The sequence below is a fragment of the Histoplasma capsulatum genome (assembly GCF_000150115.1).
Source record: "Histoplasma capsulatum G186AR genomic scaffold supercont2.2, whole genome shotgun sequence".
Lineage (NCBI taxonomy): Eukaryota > Fungi > Ascomycota > Eurotiomycetes > Onygenales > Ajellomycetaceae > Histoplasma > Histoplasma capsulatum.
In genome coordinates, this window is record NW_025544802.1 from 943712 (window position 1) to 961149 (window position 17438).

A 17438-nucleotide genomic window follows, 5' to 3' on the forward strand; every position below is an offset into this window, starting at 1 on the left:
GAAAGCAAAAAAAAAAAGAGAATTAAGGCAACAGCCGACAAAGAAAAGAAAAGAAGAGAAGAGAAAAAGGAGAAAAAAAAACACACGCACACACAACATAAATCATATCAGTCCATCATCAAGGCATAACAAAGGGGGCATCAGGAATCTAAAATAAACAAAAAAAATAATAGAAGGAGCTCATCGAAATCACAGACCAACCATTTAATTTTGTACTCAGAAGATACCATACCCTTACCCTGAAGCGCTTTTTACAGATTCCTTCCCGTCTCCCCGCCCCATGACACATGCGGCCTATGCCCTCTCCAGCCAGTCCCATTCCCACTCCTCTCGCGAGGACCTCCCATACCCGAATTTTCACTACCACCGTTACCCTCTCCTTCGTTCCCATCGCTAGCAGGAGCTTCAGAAGCAGCTCCCGAGCCAGCCACATACGCTTTTGGCGGTGCGACAACCACCTCACCGGCCCCATCCCTTTTCTTCGCCGGTCTCGTCCCATCCGCAAACTGCACTTTGCCCTTCACAGTACGGGGTTCCCCATCATCCTCACTATCCGGATCCTCGAGGGCCGCAGGCCGTCGACCACGTCTGCCAGTCCGACCCCGAGTTCCGCCCGGAGATTCCGTGCCACCCCAATCATCATCATCAGCTTGATCCTGCAATTCACCCAGCGCTGCCAGCCGGCGTTTTCGCTCAGCCGGTGTCTCTGCACTGTCATGTAATGCTTGTGGGAAGGGAGCGGTCTGGATGGCAATGGTTGGACCGGCTGGTTGGCGTCGTTGGGACGGTGGGATTCGCTCGGTGCCATCATCTTCGGAATCGCGGGGGTTTCGCGTGGTGGATGGGGGAGTGGAGCAACCTGGTTCTTCACCCTTGTCACTAGAGGCGGCTATGAGGCCCCGTTGATGTGCTCGGGTGTCATCTTGTTGTCGTTCTTGCCCTGTTGTTTTAGTGGTTTGGGAGTCGCGGTTGTCTTGATGTTCCAAGTGGCCGGAACGAGCACGCTCCCTTTGGAGGGCGGCTTTCATCTGTTCCGGAGTGGAGGAGTGATGGAGTAGTTCCGCGCGGGTTTTTGGGTCAAGTGTGCGGATCTGTTTGATGAAATCTTGCTTGCCCATTCTGAGACCCATTTCGGGCTTTGTCATCAGGTCTGGCCTTGTGACGGTGAATCGAAGACGCTCATCATCAGACGAATCACGTTCGGTTTGTTGTGTTTTCTTCGAGGAGGGTTCGCCTCCTTCTCTAGGCTCTCCAAGGCCAATCCAGGTCCCCACGCGGGATATCCTTCGTCGCATGGGCTCAAGCTCGATGGACGATGGAAGATTCACCTCTGCAGGGTTACTAGAATCAGCCTCCTCGGAATCCTTCATTGGCTTCTCATCAGGAGGGATAGTAAATTTCTTGATAACTTCGCCATCTGCATCTTCGACAATGACTGTGTTTCCAAATTGATATGCTCTCGCGGGTCGACGTCGTCCGTCATCTGGTTTCTGTGTTGGTCCTGCGCCTTCGGATTCTTTTGTGAGCCTTCGGCCACCACGGATCCATGCAGGGAGTCGTTCTTTAATCCTTTCATAAGTATCTCCGGCCTTCCCATCGGCGGCAGAGCCAGAGCATTCACTATCGTGTTTCTCAACCGCCTGACCCTTGGATAGTGGCAACTCTCCGATTCGATCTTGGCGAGGCTGATGATGCTGTTGCAGAATGTGCGATTGTTCCTCAGGGCTCAAGTGGCTATAATCGGCAGTATCTACAACATTACCTTCCTCATCTTCGATAATTATCTTGTCGCCTTCACGGTAAACTTCCATGCCAGGTATTTCAGTTGTCGACTCGCGTTGTTCCAAGGGAGGTCTGTTCTCTTCTCTGCTTTCAATTTTCGGAGCACCAGGGGTCTCCAACCTCCTCTGGGGCATAATTGCAGACTGGCTAATCGGCCCACCCGCACCTCTTTTCCGTCTTCTTGGAGGCCTACGACTAGATGCGCGACTATTCGGTTCACTTTCCGCATCTTCTCTCTGACGCCGTAATAAATTCCCGGGAAATCCAACCGGACCAAGAGTCCCAGGAGGGAATTCCGGAAGTCTCCCGCTCGACTCCGATTCCATCGATTCTTTGCGTAAGGACATTGACGCCTTTGATTGCGTTTGGATGCGAGGAAGCCGATTCATCCATGAAGGGCCGTCCTCGTTAGCTTGCGTATAGGACATTGTGATGGTCAAGGTATTGATATGCTTTCCGAGGGTGAAAACGGCAATCGACGATCCGTGGACAATAATGGATGAAATCACCAAGAACGTCGTAATAGGCCAAATAACAGTGACAATTGCGAAGTTTTCGTCACCAGGCCTTGGCAGTTCTGCAAGAGGTTGAGTTGAGCCATTTTCCAACTCTGCCCTGGTGAGAATAGCAGCGAAAATAGCCCCTACACCAATTGGGCCGAAATGGCCTGCAAATAGCGCCTCTCGCCATGTTTTGATGTCAGGTATAAATGGTTTCAACATTAACATGATGGGAATCCGCCTGAAAAAGATCACGAAAATAGCAATCACAACCAGCCTCCACGGCACCATACCAATTGCTGGAGCATTGAACTGCTGCCACGGTATAATTGCCCCAAAATAAACGAAATACGTTAAGTTGAGTAGTAGATCAATGACATTGGAAACGTGGGATTCTTCTGTCTTCTCAGTAAACCATCCGTCATTACTGAATCCCACCCCAGCGGAGAAGCCGATAAGCAAATCGTCCATACCCAGCAAACTGCCGGAACCAGCACAAAACAAAGCCAGTACGAAGTAGAACACAAGAAAACTCTCTCGATCGATGAGGCTCTTCCGTTCGGCGAATTTGATAGCGTGACGGCCAATGTAGCCGACCATAAACCCGAAAAACGCGCCGAAAATACATTCGTAAAGGATAGTAAAGCAAATCCAATGAAAGGCCACTTTCTTCGAATCCGGTCGGTAGTCAATGAGGTAAACAGCGAGGTAGATGAACGGAAAAGCCATACCATCGTTGCAGCCTGACTCTGCAGAGAGCAAATCTCGAAGGTGTTTGGGCACACGCTTTGCGAATTTCCCTTTACCAACCACTGATGACGCTAGGACGGGATCAGTAGCAGTAACACATGCAGCGCAAGCCAAACTTTCGAGCCATGACAAGGGTGGTACCATCCACCATATGATGAGGCTCGTTATGAGCCATCCCCAAGTCATGACGGGAAGCAAAAGCAGGACAACCGATTTCCAATGTTTTTCCATATAAAACTTGGGCAATTCGACCCCGACGGCAAAACACTGAACGACGAGCACAATGCGGGAGCATTCCAGCGTAATCTTGTCCACATTTCCCCAGGATATCGGGTCGAAGAGGCGGGCAGCGTGAGGACCGAAAATGACACCGCATAGTGTGGCCACGGTAGCTTCACCAATGTATAGTTTTTCCTTGACGAACAGTGAACACAACATAAACAAGCTGGTAAACCCTCCCAGGATCATATAGGCCACGTGCGGCTTATCGATAGCTAGATGTTCCCACGCCATGATCGCAGGTTCTCCAACTCGACAACGGCCAAAAAAAGCACGAGAGGACCTAGATTCTCCGAGGTTCAATATCTGCCCGCCTATGGAGCAAAAAAGGAGGAGAGGATAGTGGAAATGCTCACTCAAAAAGTGAAAGCGGGAATCGTAGGCACCCAACTTTTCACACAACGTCCTTTCCCACTCGCTGTTTCTCCGCCCTGTTTCGTCACTGAGGTTCCCGGGAACTTCAAGTATTTTCTATTTTTGCTCTCAGCAACTCCAATGCCTCCTGCGAATGCACACTAACCGAGGCCAAGAACAAGCCTTCGTGGCGGTGTGCCAGCTCTTCCCGAAATATCAAGTTCCAAAACGCCTCTGGACATAATCCTTCAGAATAAGACATCCAAAACTCCGTTTTCTCGTAACACGAAACGAAAATTCGACGTTCGCTGTTTGGTGGCGCTGACACGCGGGAGCACCCGGGCGAGCGAAGATACGTGAGGAACGAATGGGAATGGATGATCTACCACAGCTCCTCCGCAAGTGGAGAGACAGGGTTAGTAAGGAGAAAAGAATGTGTAGAGAGAGAGGTGTCTAATTTCTCTCTTTTTCCCCCCCGTTGCAAGGTAATCTCGCCTTGCAAAAAGTAGATGAAGGGGAGGGAGAAGAAGGAGAGAGCGGTATTCTGTAAAGTGATTTCGTTATCAGCGGAGGAGCGGAGGAGCGGAGGCACTTCTTCGGGCCACAGAAGAAACGAGGCTGACGGCGGCGACAATCAGTGGCCAGTTGGAATGGTGGCGACCCCCCGCGCGATGTCTGTTAGTGTGCCTTGGTTCCCCATCATTCGCGAACGAGTCCCAGCCAATGCTTATCCCTCTGGCTAGTAGGGCCTGTCGGGCGGGGCTGCATCGATTGGATAACCAGTTGGAGACCAGGGACCGATGACCGCAGATGCAACCAGTCCGCCTGTCGATTGGAAGAATAGATGATGATTGTGCGCAGCACAGAGAGTCCTCGCAAAGCAGATGTTCTGGTTCAAGTAGAAGTAGTTAGTTAACTGCATGATTAACCGACTATTCGCCGGGTTACCTAATCTGGGTAACTAAGCGGCTGCCAAGGCCTTCTGCGCCCGGGATGAACAATTTCTATCTTCAACTGTTGTTGCCTTTTCGGTGACAATAACGACCATTGTCGCCCACGAATTTACTCTCGCCGTTTGGGCCGTCACGTATCACACTGCATCTGCATGAGGGAGACCCCACGTTGTGTCCCACGTTTGGCACTCAGGAATCTGTATGCAAAAACCACCCGCCACCAGTCTTGGACGCTTCTTGGCTGCAGCCTGTCCATGTGGGATCGTGTCTCGCTGCATGGCACTTGGCAATTGCTTGATTTTCGTTCCATCAAGGAAGCAATATGGAGAAGATGGGTCACGGCTATCTGTTGATTAATGCTTTAGGTAGAAGAGCGCAAATGGTAATATGCGCATCAGTTGTGTATCAGTAGCAACAAGATATATATATCGTTCATGTCGTCATGTCATCGCGGCGCCGCCACGTAGTTTGCTAGCCGCCTACGACTTTTCCCTCCTCGATATAATTAATACCAATTGTCGGGAGTGGATGAGATGCGTTTTCCATTTGGAATAAGAGGCAATGAAAGAATGCTATGGCTATCCAGGCAGCAGATGTTCCATTTGATCCACGCCCAGGGTTTCCAAAAAAAAAGTACAATTAAATCGTCTCGTTTACACAGCGCAGAAGAGCGCGCGAACGTAAATTGTGTAAAATATTTGAAGAAATAGGTCAGTTGGGTAGGGTGGGTATAAAAGAAAATATTAAAAAAGATGGAACCGGTCCTCAAGACTCGACCTCAGCAAAACTTGCACTCAAAAAGACAAAAAAGCTGATACGAGCGAGTAGAAATGACAATACTATCCAAGTAATCCTGAAAAAGAGCGTTATCAACACAAAACAAAATATCAGAAATAGATAAACAGAGGCCAAGAAAGAAGAGTGGCACTCGGTGACATCAAAATCGGACTATACGAACAGGGGAATTGAGGTTAAATGACAATACGCAAGAATATCGACTGACAGAGGCTAAGTGAAGATGAAGACGATGAAGGAGAGACGATCAAATGTATAGCACGTCCGACAACGGAAAATTTGAAAACTTTCTATGTACCATATTCACATCCACACCCTCGATCAACACCCACAAAACATACCCTATTCAGAGGTCAGTGGTAGGATGCATTGTCGTTCTCGGTATAGTCCGTCCATCCTTCTATTCAGCAGTAGGCATTGCCTCGACTTCTTCGCACAGAGAACGCCAGTTTTCGGCCTGCAGCTCGGCATACTTCACCCGCTCTTGGCTCCAGTCCTGATGCAGCCGGCTGATGTGATATTGGCTCATCTGGAAATACAGCAGCTCGTCACGGATACATTCCTTGATAAACACGCCCCTCGCATGCTGTTGGACGATAGATTGTTTGTCCTGCAGAGAAAGAAAAGTCCATGTTACTGGTGTGGTCATGTAGAACTAATTTATGGGCATATTTTTTCATTCCACTTTTATAACCAGGGGCAGATCGTTGGTCGGCCGGGAGTGGGGAGTGGGAAGGAAAACCAAGCTGTTAACAGGACATTTCTTTCTTACCTTGATAATCGAATCTTCAACTTTCTCCACCTCCCCAGGCTTAACAACCCCCTCAGGCCTAGCCCGCAACTCTTTCAATTTCCTCTCATTGCTTTCAATCCTCCGCTCAAGTTGTGGAATGTTGTCCTTGGCATAGCGGTCCCTCCGATCAAATAGATCGCGCATAGCCACGAGACAATCTCGCTGAGCCTTGAAGTCTTCAAGGACTCCGTCGTTCCATGCTCGAGCCTCGTCATCTAACAACCCCTGGCTGGCGATGAGGTGTTTGGCTGTGGAGTTAATGCCATTGTTCAACAGCGGCACGTCGTTGGTGTCGACAGCATATGTGTCCGATGTACAATCGGTCAGAGACTGTAGGGCTCTGGAAACCCGGAATTGATCGGCGGCAAGTCCTTGGTTACGTTTCGCAAGGCGGTCAAGTAGATTACAAAGGTTGATATAAATGTCAGCTGAACGCCTGATTCCAGAACGAACTCTTTCAAAGGTCTCATTCAAAGTCGGAGGGAGGGAGTCTTCAAGATCCGGAGGTAGTGGTTTGCCTGCAAATTCCTCCTGAACGGAAATGGTGGCTTGTTTTCGCCAGACGGACAGCTCCTAGTTTGGGCTTTAGTACCATCATAACAGCTAAATGGCTTGGGGAAAATGTCTCCAATTTCATCACATACTGTAGGAACGGTTAGGAACATCACCACCAGTTGCTCCTGGTTCAAAACAGGGTGGCGAACAAGCGAAGTTGTGAATCGTACTAAACCCTTTCGTCGCTTGTCGAGAAAGGAGTTTGAGTCCGCTGCGAGGTGAGTGCCATTGACTTGATAAAAGAATTCGTGAGCATTTTTAAAGCTTGAAGTCAAGCCTACAACGTACCTGCAACCCTCTTTGGAGGGAGAAGTGGTATCTGCCGGAAAGGATACCTTTTTTGTAGACAATCCACCAACCATACAAAATCAGAATATCTCCGGATTACAGAGCTTCCTCGCCGTGAGGATTTGACCTCGTAGTTTCGATGCTGAAAAAAAAACATGCCCTCCTTTTCCGGCAGCATGTTAATCGTGATTATTTCTTCTACACCATGCGAGCTGATCCTGCCACCCCCAATGGACCTAGATATATTATTATTAGGATTGGTGTTTCCTTGATCATCTCCGGATTGTCCGAATTCCCCCCCTAGCCCAGAGTTTCCTGTGGATCCAAAACCGGCACCGGCCGGGTTAGAAAAATTCTCCCCCCAACCAGACGCCACACTTCCCGGGGTATTTTCGCTGGGTTGTCCGGCAGATTGATCACCCTCAGTAGCGGAATCGGCTGGGGCATTATGTGTACTTGAAATTCTGTGAGCGAAACCATTCGTAGCAGAATGTGAAGACGCGACGAACCCGTTTACACCTGGGCTAGTTCCAATACCATTCTCAATTGAATGATTGTGACCGCGATGCAATGCGGGGCTTCCCCACGGATCAGAATCCCCAAATGACCCTTGCGTCATCCGACGCTGTGACGGCTGGTGGGGGAGAGGAACTGCGTGTTCGGGTGGTGCTATCGCTGTGCTGTGGCGGGACTTCAACCGATCGACATATGGTATGCTAGGTTTGGGAAGTCCTAGAATGTCATAAGAGAATCGATTAGCGTGAGTTTACGTCACCACTGCAATTTTACAGAAGATCAAAACAACATTCAACGAGTGAAAGAATGGATCCTTACTCTTTCTTCTTTCGTCAATCGTATCAAAAGTGAGATCTTCGCCCTCCTGGGCTAAACCTATCAGAGCAAGCAAAACGTTGAATTCGCCTCTCCCTAGCCCGTTCGGCAGATCGCGACCACCAGGGGCGACCATATTCAGAATTGTAGCCTGTTCCTCTGCGCTCAAACTAGAATCTCGCAGGACTTTCCTCGCCCCCATGACAGAAATGCCAGCACCAAGTTTATCCCCCGAATCCAACACTGCATCATATGCATCAATGTACCCTTCCGGAACCTCTGAGGCTGGTAATAGCATTTTGACAAGTTCGTGGCGCGCGGCCCTTTTCGGATTTGGCGAGTTCCATGCTGAGGAACCTCCTTGTGCCTCGTCGGCAAATAGGGCGGCTGATGAGGTTGCACCCAAGGCCGGCTGATCTGAAAACAAGGATGGTTTGGAGCGGGAGGTAGAAGTGGCTTTGGCCACAGGTGAATCTTCGGGAGACGTACCAAAGAGGGACATATTGCGGGTAGCAAGGGGGGAAAGGTCGAAGCTGGGTTCTTGGTGGGAGGGGGAGGTTACTTGGTTGTGATTTAAGTCCTACCCAGATCACACCGGATAATGAAGCTAGTACTCCAGAGTAGCAATATACGTCAATTGTAAATGCTCACCGCTCAGCCTGATCGTGGGTTCGAGAATGGAGAGGGCTTCAAGGACGTGCTTATCAAGCTGCCTGGTGGAGACGGAGTTAATTGCTGCGTGGTTGCGGCAGTGGAGAGGAATTTGTAGTTTGACGCTAAAGAGCCTCTAGATAAGCCACATCACGGGGTACCTTCCACAGAATCAAGAGCAATAGCTGCTCAAGCCGCTCATGTACGCTGCAATATGTGTAACTAACTAACTACTCCAGAAGCAGGGACTCATTAACTATTACAAGCATGCTTCACTCGCTATGACCTGTTATATAAGCATAAAGTATCATGCATCTACTATCCTGGAGGCCAGGTGCTATATCATAGAAGAATATACAAATAATTAAGAGTACTAATCCACTGTAAATAGTAGTTAGCAATCATTAACTAGAGTAAGCTATGATTTGAGACTAGAAGAGAGAGATATAGTGATGGAGGTGGAAGATTGGTTTATTGTAACTAGACGCCAGGGCAAGGTCAAGGCGCAGCACCGCTTAAACAGGTGTGGTCACGTGGCATTCTAGCGATAGCTCTTAAATTATATTTACAATATACAAGAATGCTTCGCTCGCCAACTAGTTATGTATGTATGTATGTACAGTACACCCTAGATCCTGGTTATAAAATTGGACCTTTACTAGTAGGTTCAAAGGAGAATTTCCCAATTACCATAATCTTCAAGTCCACAATTTTATGCTTTGAAGTCTCACACTAGTCCTATAGTCCAGGAGAAAATGTCAATAAACTTCTATTAGCAATAAGAAAGCATTAATTCATACACAGCCAAGGCGCTATCTATCCTTTCATATATGGTAGTCTCAAACATATGCAAAAAACTATATTCCTCCTTCACTAGAGCTTGCAACGTCTTGCTCGTCCATAGATTGGTTCCCGCCCTCGCTCACAGAGATCCTTGGAATCTTCCATCTAAGTGCGTCTTGCCATTCCGGACATCCCGTAGCCAGGACATTGCTAGTATTGAGTTTCCCCGTAAACCACCTATCCTTGCGTACACTTGCTTTATCACCTCCTTCAAGAGCTGCTAGGCTAGCTCTAGTCGTTCGGATCCTTTTGCTACTCTTGGAGTCATGTGGAAGGGGTCCGCTAAGGGCTAGCCGGTGTTGCTCGAGCCGTAAATCGAAAGCGACAATTGCTCGGATATACGGTGCTAGGTCTTCGGAAATTGGTGCTGTACTGCCATCAAACGAAAAGGATTGACGGCCAGATGGAGCGTTAAACGGGTCCGAATCATCGATTATCGGCTCGAAGGTGTTGCGTAGAATGGACTGGTTTAAGTATACAGGTTTATGAGAAGAGAATTTTTCCAGGGTCTGCTGGATAATGGTGTTTTCGTCGGAGGATGGTGAGGAGTCATGGAAGGAGTTGTCCAATAAAACAGTCATTGCGACACCGATTTTTGTTGCCAGACATGCGTAATCAGCCAGTAGATCCGTTTGTAGCAGTTTATACCCATCTGTGTACGTGGAGCGCTGTTTACTAGTGATTTTAGGCCAGGAAAGGTCAAAGACATCCTGTGGAAGAAGTTAGAATTATTCCTGCGGTAAGTCTTTGACAATTAACTTACATCAGTAGGGGACTCAGGAGAACCTCTGCAAATCATATCGAGGTTAGCCATCATATCAGCCTTTTGACTTTCCTGGACCAGCGCTTCAAGGCGACTCTGGCCATCATGACCCCGTAACTCGTCCCGATGCATGTTCGATTCATGCCAGTCCATAAGACCTATTTGCCATTGGCCTAAACACTCGAACATAAGCTGGCTCCTTCGTTCATAAGCATCATCATCACAGGTGAGGTCCTGGCAGACAAGCCCCATTCCATGAACATACGTGTCCGTGCTCACAATCTTAGGACGATTATCCTCATGTGTTTGGTTATTATGTCGAACGGGCAACATAGTCAACCAGTCTAGGCCTGACTTTTTACTCCCAACACCCATCTGACACCAAAAATTCAACTGCATGATGGCTGCACGAAGATCTAAACGCATTACAGTGTATAGTTCGGATATCCATTCTCGATCCAGAATATGCCCTTCATTAGCAGCAAGGAGGAGGAGGTAGTCAACTGCGAGGTCTCGTGGGGGCTGGCGAAATCGAAGAATCGCATGTGGTTTCAACTGCTCAAGGGGAACCAACCTTTCATCGTTGCATGTCAATATAACCGGCCTCTTAGACTGGCTAATGAGCGTTAGAACACCGCTCCAGAATTGTTTGTCTTCTTCAAAGAGGATGTCTACTTCCTCAAGGAGAATAAGAGACTGTTTCTGGCTCGGTTGTGCTTTCGGCAATGGTCCTCTTCTGCTAAACGCAGGCTCATCATCCATGTCCTCTCGCTTTGTCTCTGGCGTGTTCATATTCCTTCCAAAAAAGGTTTTCACGGTGCTTTGCTTTCCAGGTTCACTGTTGTGCGTGGAGAACATTGACTTGAGTGAAGGTGCGGTACGGGACTTGTCGTTGACTTGTCCAAGGAGTTGAACTAGATGGTTTTGTGTCATGTTTCCGACACGTTCGACAACGTCCCTGGCACTTCTACGACTTCCGGCATTTATTTCGAAAATTTCAAATCCAAGTTCTTTGGCTACTGCATGGACAGCCGCAGTTTTTCCACAACCTGAAGGGCCACTGATAAGTATCGAATTAGCCACTAAACGATTTTCAAACACCGATTTAGTGTCTCCGATTGGACTATCGGATCGAACGACGGTCCTTTTATTAGATATAGTAACTCCGCCAGCCAGTTCGTCCTCATCGTTAGGAGTACCGATTTCATCCATTTGGGGCGGTGCATCATCATCACTGGAAACAATGAATTCATCAAGATCCTTTGGTCTTTTTCGCCTTTTCTTCCGTTTTGCGCTCTCACCAGGAATTTTTTTCGTCTGCTTTCCATCATTTTCGGAAGCACCACTGCTTACTGTCGACACGGTGAGATTTCGCAGCCACCTTTTCAGAACCAAGGCTTCAGTACCCAGCTGCAGTACGGAATCTGCTCCATTAGGTGCATATTTCTGCGTCCAGGGCGAGTCATCGGATTCCCCCTTGTCGAAAGCAGTCGTTGATGATCGTACCGAAGAGAGAAGTTGAGCCACTGCAGGGTGCGACGTGTACGGTATTGAGGTTCGCTGACGGTGAACATTTTCGCCAATCATTTCCGTAGGCATTGGAGCCAAACCAAGTCGACTCATGACTATTCCCATGAATGTGTCACGAGTGCATATTTTTTTCTTTGGGGATCTTAATACTGCGGATCTTATATCGCTCCCGATAATATGTGAGAAGAGTTGTGATTTAACACAAAGGATATTCTCATATTCTGGTATTGAGGCAACCAAGCCTTTTGCTTTTCTCTCTTCGAAATCCACAAACGAAAAGTTGTTATCGTCATTCGGTGGAAGCCCACGTACATGGACAGCCCCCCTCGGGGGCCAAATGGGATCGGTGGGCTCTATGTTTTGGGGAAGAAGTGATCGTGCTTTCGCTGCTGTCGCATTGGAATAATTCCCCTGTTGTGACAGGTTCGAGGTTTGTTGACTATGTTGGGGATCTTGGTCCGAGAGTCGATTAGTAGCGGCTGTTCGGCCATTTTGAGCGCATGCTAGGCGGTCGGTAGCTATATCCTCACCCTGTTCACATTGCGCTTCTGTTATCTGCGCTGCGGCCTTCCCAAGGAAAAATGGATGCGTAGGCTTCGAAGATTGTTGGGGTGGATGACTAGGGAGAAGATCGCAGACAACATCCCTTGATAAAGGATACCGTTTCCGACCACCAATTATTTCATTTATTTGCTGGCCTATCGAGGAACGTGACTCTTCGTTGGCTCCATAACCCAAAGATACCAACACAGAATGTTTTTTGCTTCGTTTCTGAGAAACAGATTTCTTCTTTTTGTTCGGCCCGTCAGGATCCCGAGGTGTGCTTTTGGATCGTACTGGAGAATTCAATAATTTACCGTTTGGGTTTAGCCTTAATGTTTTGATAGGAGGATCATCGGACTTCGGGTGGATATTAACTGATGAGGATGAAGATGGCTGGTTCTGTAATTCCTCCGAAACCATAACCGCTGCGGGCAACTCGACTCCGCTTTGATTCCCGGATTGTTGTTCTACAGCATCAGCCTCGTTGCGAGCAGCAGCCTCTAGCTGTGCACCCAACGAAGGCGCCGGATTTTGCTGAACAGTATGTTGCCATAGTGGCTCCTCCATGACCTGTCCAGCAGATTCTGGAGTGTATGTTTTGCGGCGCTTTTTCCGGCTACCATTGACATCCTCGTCTCCCGTGATAGGTTGGGGCTCGTGGACATTGCTTGTGAGCGGGAGCTGTAATTGCTTGTCCCTCTTTCTGCTGCCACGAGCTGAAGGCTTTTCACAGCTCTGATTGAGGCGATCTGAACCAGATGTAGGATCTATCAATATTTTGACAGTGTCTTCCCTAACCGGCACTCTACCTTCAGGCTCCAGGGATCGTAAAAGTTTGCATTCAGACGATGGGAGGTCGGTATCTTTTGGGCCTTTGAGAAGGTTAACAGGCTATCATAAATGACACAGAATTCCACCAACCTTTCCCAAAGAACGGGTGCAAGGTCCGTTGGTCATGCTGTCCCATGACCCTTTCAAGAGTGATAGCAGCCATTCAATCCCCTCGAGAATTGTTGCATTGTCAAGAGCCGAATCCCGAATGGTAACAGGATTGAATAAAAGAGGGACTTGCTAAGATTGAGAGGGATTACAAACTCAGATAATGTGAAACTGGAGTAGGTGCACTGCAATGAGATCTATCATGTTGTCCGCGGATGCAGTTGAAAACAACCTTGGAATCCCTCCGGGTTGCTTCGTCGCGATTTCTCTGCCGCGTCTCGGCCAAATCGCGTATCCTGCCTTAGCTTCGATGCCGGATTTGACTAGCGTGGAGGACTTCCGGAAAAATATTGCCCCGATTGCCGGCAGAAAAACTGCAATATTTTTTAAAAGTGACAAACTTCATGTCTCCAGGTCTATATCCCCGTTGCGTCGGCATCAAAAGGACGGCGTTTTTCGCAATATGGAGCTACAGGCACCCTTTGTCCTTGCCCAATTGCCACGTGCTCTGGGTGCTTCAGCTGGTAAATGCCAATTAGGTGAAGTTCACGGTGTAGCGGGGCCCAAGAAAAGGAAACGACATGAGGTCGTGGCCGCTATCGACGGCGAGAGCGTGAATATTTACAACGTAAGGGCCATGTTCCTTTACTTGCCATTCATTTTGATACATCGCTAACCTATTATGAACAGGTTCAATTCCCAAAACTGGTCACCTCCTATGCAATTCCGCCGCAGTCTTCATTTTCATGTCCTCCCTGCTCAGTGCGGCAGAAGTCGACTCGGAACTCAAATACAGTTACAAGAAGGCAAACTTATTGTGCCATAGAGCAGCCGGAGAATCAAGTGCAATGTTTCCTAGATGAGTCGACTGCTAGTGCTCATAATGCGTTAAACATTTCCAACACCTCTTTCAAGCTGAAAGACTCCCGAAGTCCTATTGTTTTCCTTGGCATCATTCCCGCATCCCTAGAAGCAGAGAATCAACAGGATCCCTTCGATGTACTTGTAGTTCATAAAGATGGACGGGTTCGCAGGCTCTCACCGGATCTCAAGACTCAAAAGTGGAATACCCTTCCAACTACAGAGATTGAAAGGTCCACTACACATGAAATCCAGACTGCATTTCTTGTGGCTTTCGATGACGCACGCAAGTCGCTGTTTAAGAAGCGGCAGGATATCGTAGCGATGGTAATGGGTGATGAGATTGGAACGGAGTCGGGCAAATCCTCAGTGCTAATACTTGTTTCCCGGCCACTTCACAAAGAGAACTTGCTTCCCAGCGACTTCGACGTAAACATTTTTTCTCTACCCGCTCGCGCTGCAGAAGATGATTTCTCAACGAATCACGCAAAGCGATTGCGACACCTAATGGCTATTCGTCTACCGAACTCCGAAGAGCAACAAACGCCATTCGACCCCAAGTCTCTGCAATGGAGCTTCCACCCTAACACTAGTGGGCTCTCCTTATCTTTTAATAATGGGTTTATAAATTACAATATATCTCCATACTCACCTGAAATATCGTCTCATATGATTCTTCCCAATGAAACCTTCTCATCAATCATGCGAATATCTCCGCAATCTGTTATCTGTGTTGGCAAATCATCAATTGCAATCTATAACGCACGGTACCAAACAATCCAAGCCGACTTTTCGCTAATGGATATATCTACTGCAATCGCCGCAAAATCAGATACAGATAGAGTACCTATAGTTTTTGTCTCCTACTTTTCGAAGCTTGGAATTGCCATTGCGATACGTGGATCCGCACTTCTTGGCTTTGATCTTTCATCGTCTCATGACCGAGATGCGTCTCTAAAACAGTCTGGTGATGGGCTTTTGATCAATGCACTTGGTAAAGGAATTCGATTGCAATCAGATTCGGTACGAAAAATTGATGCAAAGCGAGTGAATCACATGCGGCCTGTGGGTCTCTCTGAACCTGACGAAGCTGCTCGGTGGGCTGAATTCAAGAAGCAGCTTGAAGCCCTAGCTGAAGCTAAGGATACCGTAAAGTTTGATAATGTTATAAAAGATGCATTCTGCAGAGCCCCAGTATCAGGCGAGGACGACAAACCTAAACATCTACCGTCATCAGCGAATTTTGTGGACCCAGACAAGGTTTCCTTCCTGCTTGGGAAGATCTTTTCTTCAAGGGTCAATGATGTTGACCCAAAGACTTCGAAGCTGGTCGTTTCTTTTATGCCGCATCAAACATTCCGTTGGCTTATAAATTCCCATAATTTGAGCCTCAACAGCATTCGGACCGCTCTTCGACAGTCGATGAACTCAAAACAGATGCCACCCATCCCAAGCGGCTCACTGGTACAAGCCCTCGTCGATTATGAGCGTTCAATCAAGTTACTGTTGCAAGTGCTACAGAACCCGATAAATCTCGACCCCCCCGAACTCGCACATGCACTGAAGATCCTCCTTGACTTCGCCCGCTTTCATCAACCCAGATCAGAAGAAGAATTACCAACAAACATCACCGAAGCTGGTCTCCCATCTAAAGAAAATAACCCTCATATAACAACCCCTGAAAACCAGAGTAAACCCACCACCACCACTCCTGAGATTGACACCACCATAACAGACGTCATCGCTGCCCTAAACCTATCCCTCACGAAATTAAACTGCCACCCCATCCACAAAGTGACCCAAGCAATCCGCTCTGTCCTCTCCAACTCCGACACAGTTTCTATAATCCACCATCTCCGCCACTCCCTGGCCACAGGGGGCTACACCTCACGGTTCATGGAACAGTCAGAGGGCCCCCTTTCTTCCGACCCCAAAATCCCCACCCTCAACCTTCCCACCATGGTCAATGTGTTAACCGCCTGTATTGACGCCATAGGGCCAAGTGGCTGGATCTCCGCCGCCGCATTCGCGGGTGCAGAGGACAGCGAAGCAAGCCTAATCGCAGACATGAAATCCGAGATCTCAGCTGTGCTGGTCGGCATCGAAGAGGCAACATATCTCAAGGGCATTGTGCGAGAATTTGTCAGATACGCTGAAACAGCCACCGCTGGTGCTGGCAGGGGCAATAGGAACAATAAGGAAAATCAGGCTGATCGAACATCCCCGACCTTACCCCGTGGCAGTCGCCTGAAGCGCAAGGAACGACACAACGGTGCTGAAATCCTTATATATGATACTGATAACGTCACTGTTGCTGAGGGGCAGCTAAACAGTGATACCCAAATGCTTCCTCTGTCTCTTAAGCGAGTGCAAGTTGCTGGCGGTGCGGGTATAGCTGGTACATCCACCACTATGGTTGGTGAAGAGGTGAGCAGGACTAAGATCCGGAAGATGACGGGTGAGGTGGTAGCGCGAACTGAGCGTGAGATCGGGTATTTGAGACGGAAGGCGGTGGGGAAGTACTCGTTCGAGAGGATTGTTGTGTAGTAGATGGCATCATCGAACTATATCTACTGCTCCCAGGAAAGGAAGGTAGTGTGTCATTCTATGGTTGGGTACGTGGGTGGGGGATCCATCGAAAGCATAGTTGGCCATTATCTATACTTGGATACTTTGGTGGTTGCTCCTGAGAATTATAGACAAATCAAATGAAAATATTTCCGTACGTGGGTATAAATACCATAATTATCTGATTCACATCACTACACTCAGTCCAGTCATGTTACATCGATGAAATCGAACAAGAAAGCAAATCACGGCTCTTCAAGAGTCAATCCTGAGAGTGAAGACAAATTCGACGTCCTAAGGTATATATAGATAGTAAATTACTTGAACTGATATGTAAAGCATATCTTTGCATTGGCAGGCCAAACTAACTGTTAATTATACATTCTGTTTCTGAAATTTGAGCATCTTCCCAACTGATCGGAGGTTCTGTATTTCATTTTCTGTATAATATTCTAGGCCTTCATCATTTTACACCTCTTAACACAAGTTAACAACGTAAGGAGTAGTTAAAATTTTCTCACAATATTTTTTAATTGCCTCCCCGACCCCCCAAAAAAATCCAAAATTGCATCGCACGATTTGTAGTATTATAGCTTGCATTCTCGAACCTGTCGTGAAAGAAGGGGTATCTGCATACAAGAAGAGATAAAAAAAAATACTTTGACGCAAAAAAAAAAGAAAAAAGAGTTCAGAAGTTCAATAGGGGAATGTAGTACGTTTTACCGAGACTTCGAGAAAATCAGATCGCAGATAGAAATGAGAATGATATATATAAGACAAAAGAAGGGAGGACAAGCGAAATGGGGAAAGTAAGCAAAAAAAAAAAAATAAAAATAAAAATAAAAAAATAAAAAATCAAG

The 17438-nt window shown here is 47.7% G+C and overlaps 4 protein-coding genes across 4 annotated transcripts; 1 reads left to right on the plus strand and 3 right to left on the minus strand.

Annotated features, from left to right (window-relative positions):
* Nucleotides 1-251: 251 nt before the first annotated feature.
* HCBG_01532 (Na+/H+ antiporter Nha1) lies at nucleotides 252-3545 on the minus strand (the record flags this gene model as incomplete). Its single annotated transcript, XM_045428582.1, has 1 exon — nucleotides 252-3545. The coding sequence occupies one exon, from the start codon at nucleotides 3543-3545 to the stop codon at nucleotides 252-254; it is 3294 nt and encodes a 1097-aa protein (XP_045290368.1).
* Nucleotides 3546-5344: 1799 nt separating this feature from the next.
* HCBG_01533 (sorting nexin mvp1) lies at nucleotides 5345-8382 on the minus strand (the record flags this gene model as incomplete). The annotated part of the gene is made up of 6 exons (XM_045428583.1): nucleotides 5345-6023; nucleotides 6186-6779; nucleotides 6851-6993; nucleotides 7050-7285; nucleotides 7559-7781; nucleotides 7884-8382. 6 exons carry the CDS (start codon nucleotides 8380-8382, stop codon nucleotides 5814-5816), a joined length of 1905 nt encoding a protein of 634 aa, XP_045290369.1.
* A 900-nt stretch (nucleotides 8383-9282) lies between these two features.
* Nucleotides 9283-13167, minus strand: HCBG_01534 (telomere length regulation protein elg1; the record flags this gene model as incomplete). Its single annotated transcript, XM_045428584.1, has 3 exons — nucleotides 9283-10084; nucleotides 10138-13101; nucleotides 13132-13167. 3 exons carry the CDS (start codon nucleotides 13165-13167, stop codon nucleotides 9389-9391), a joined length of 3696 nt encoding a protein of 1231 aa, XP_045290370.1.
* Nucleotides 13168-13561: 394 nt separating this feature from the next.
* On the plus strand, nucleotides 13562-16752 carry HCBG_01535 (uncharacterized protein; the record flags this gene model as incomplete). Its single annotated transcript, XM_045428585.1, has 2 exons — nucleotides 13562-13777; nucleotides 13840-16752. 2 exons carry the CDS (start codon nucleotides 13613-13615, stop codon nucleotides 16555-16557), a joined length of 2883 nt encoding a protein of 960 aa, XP_045290371.1.
* Nucleotides 16753-17438: the final 686 nt, after the last annotated feature.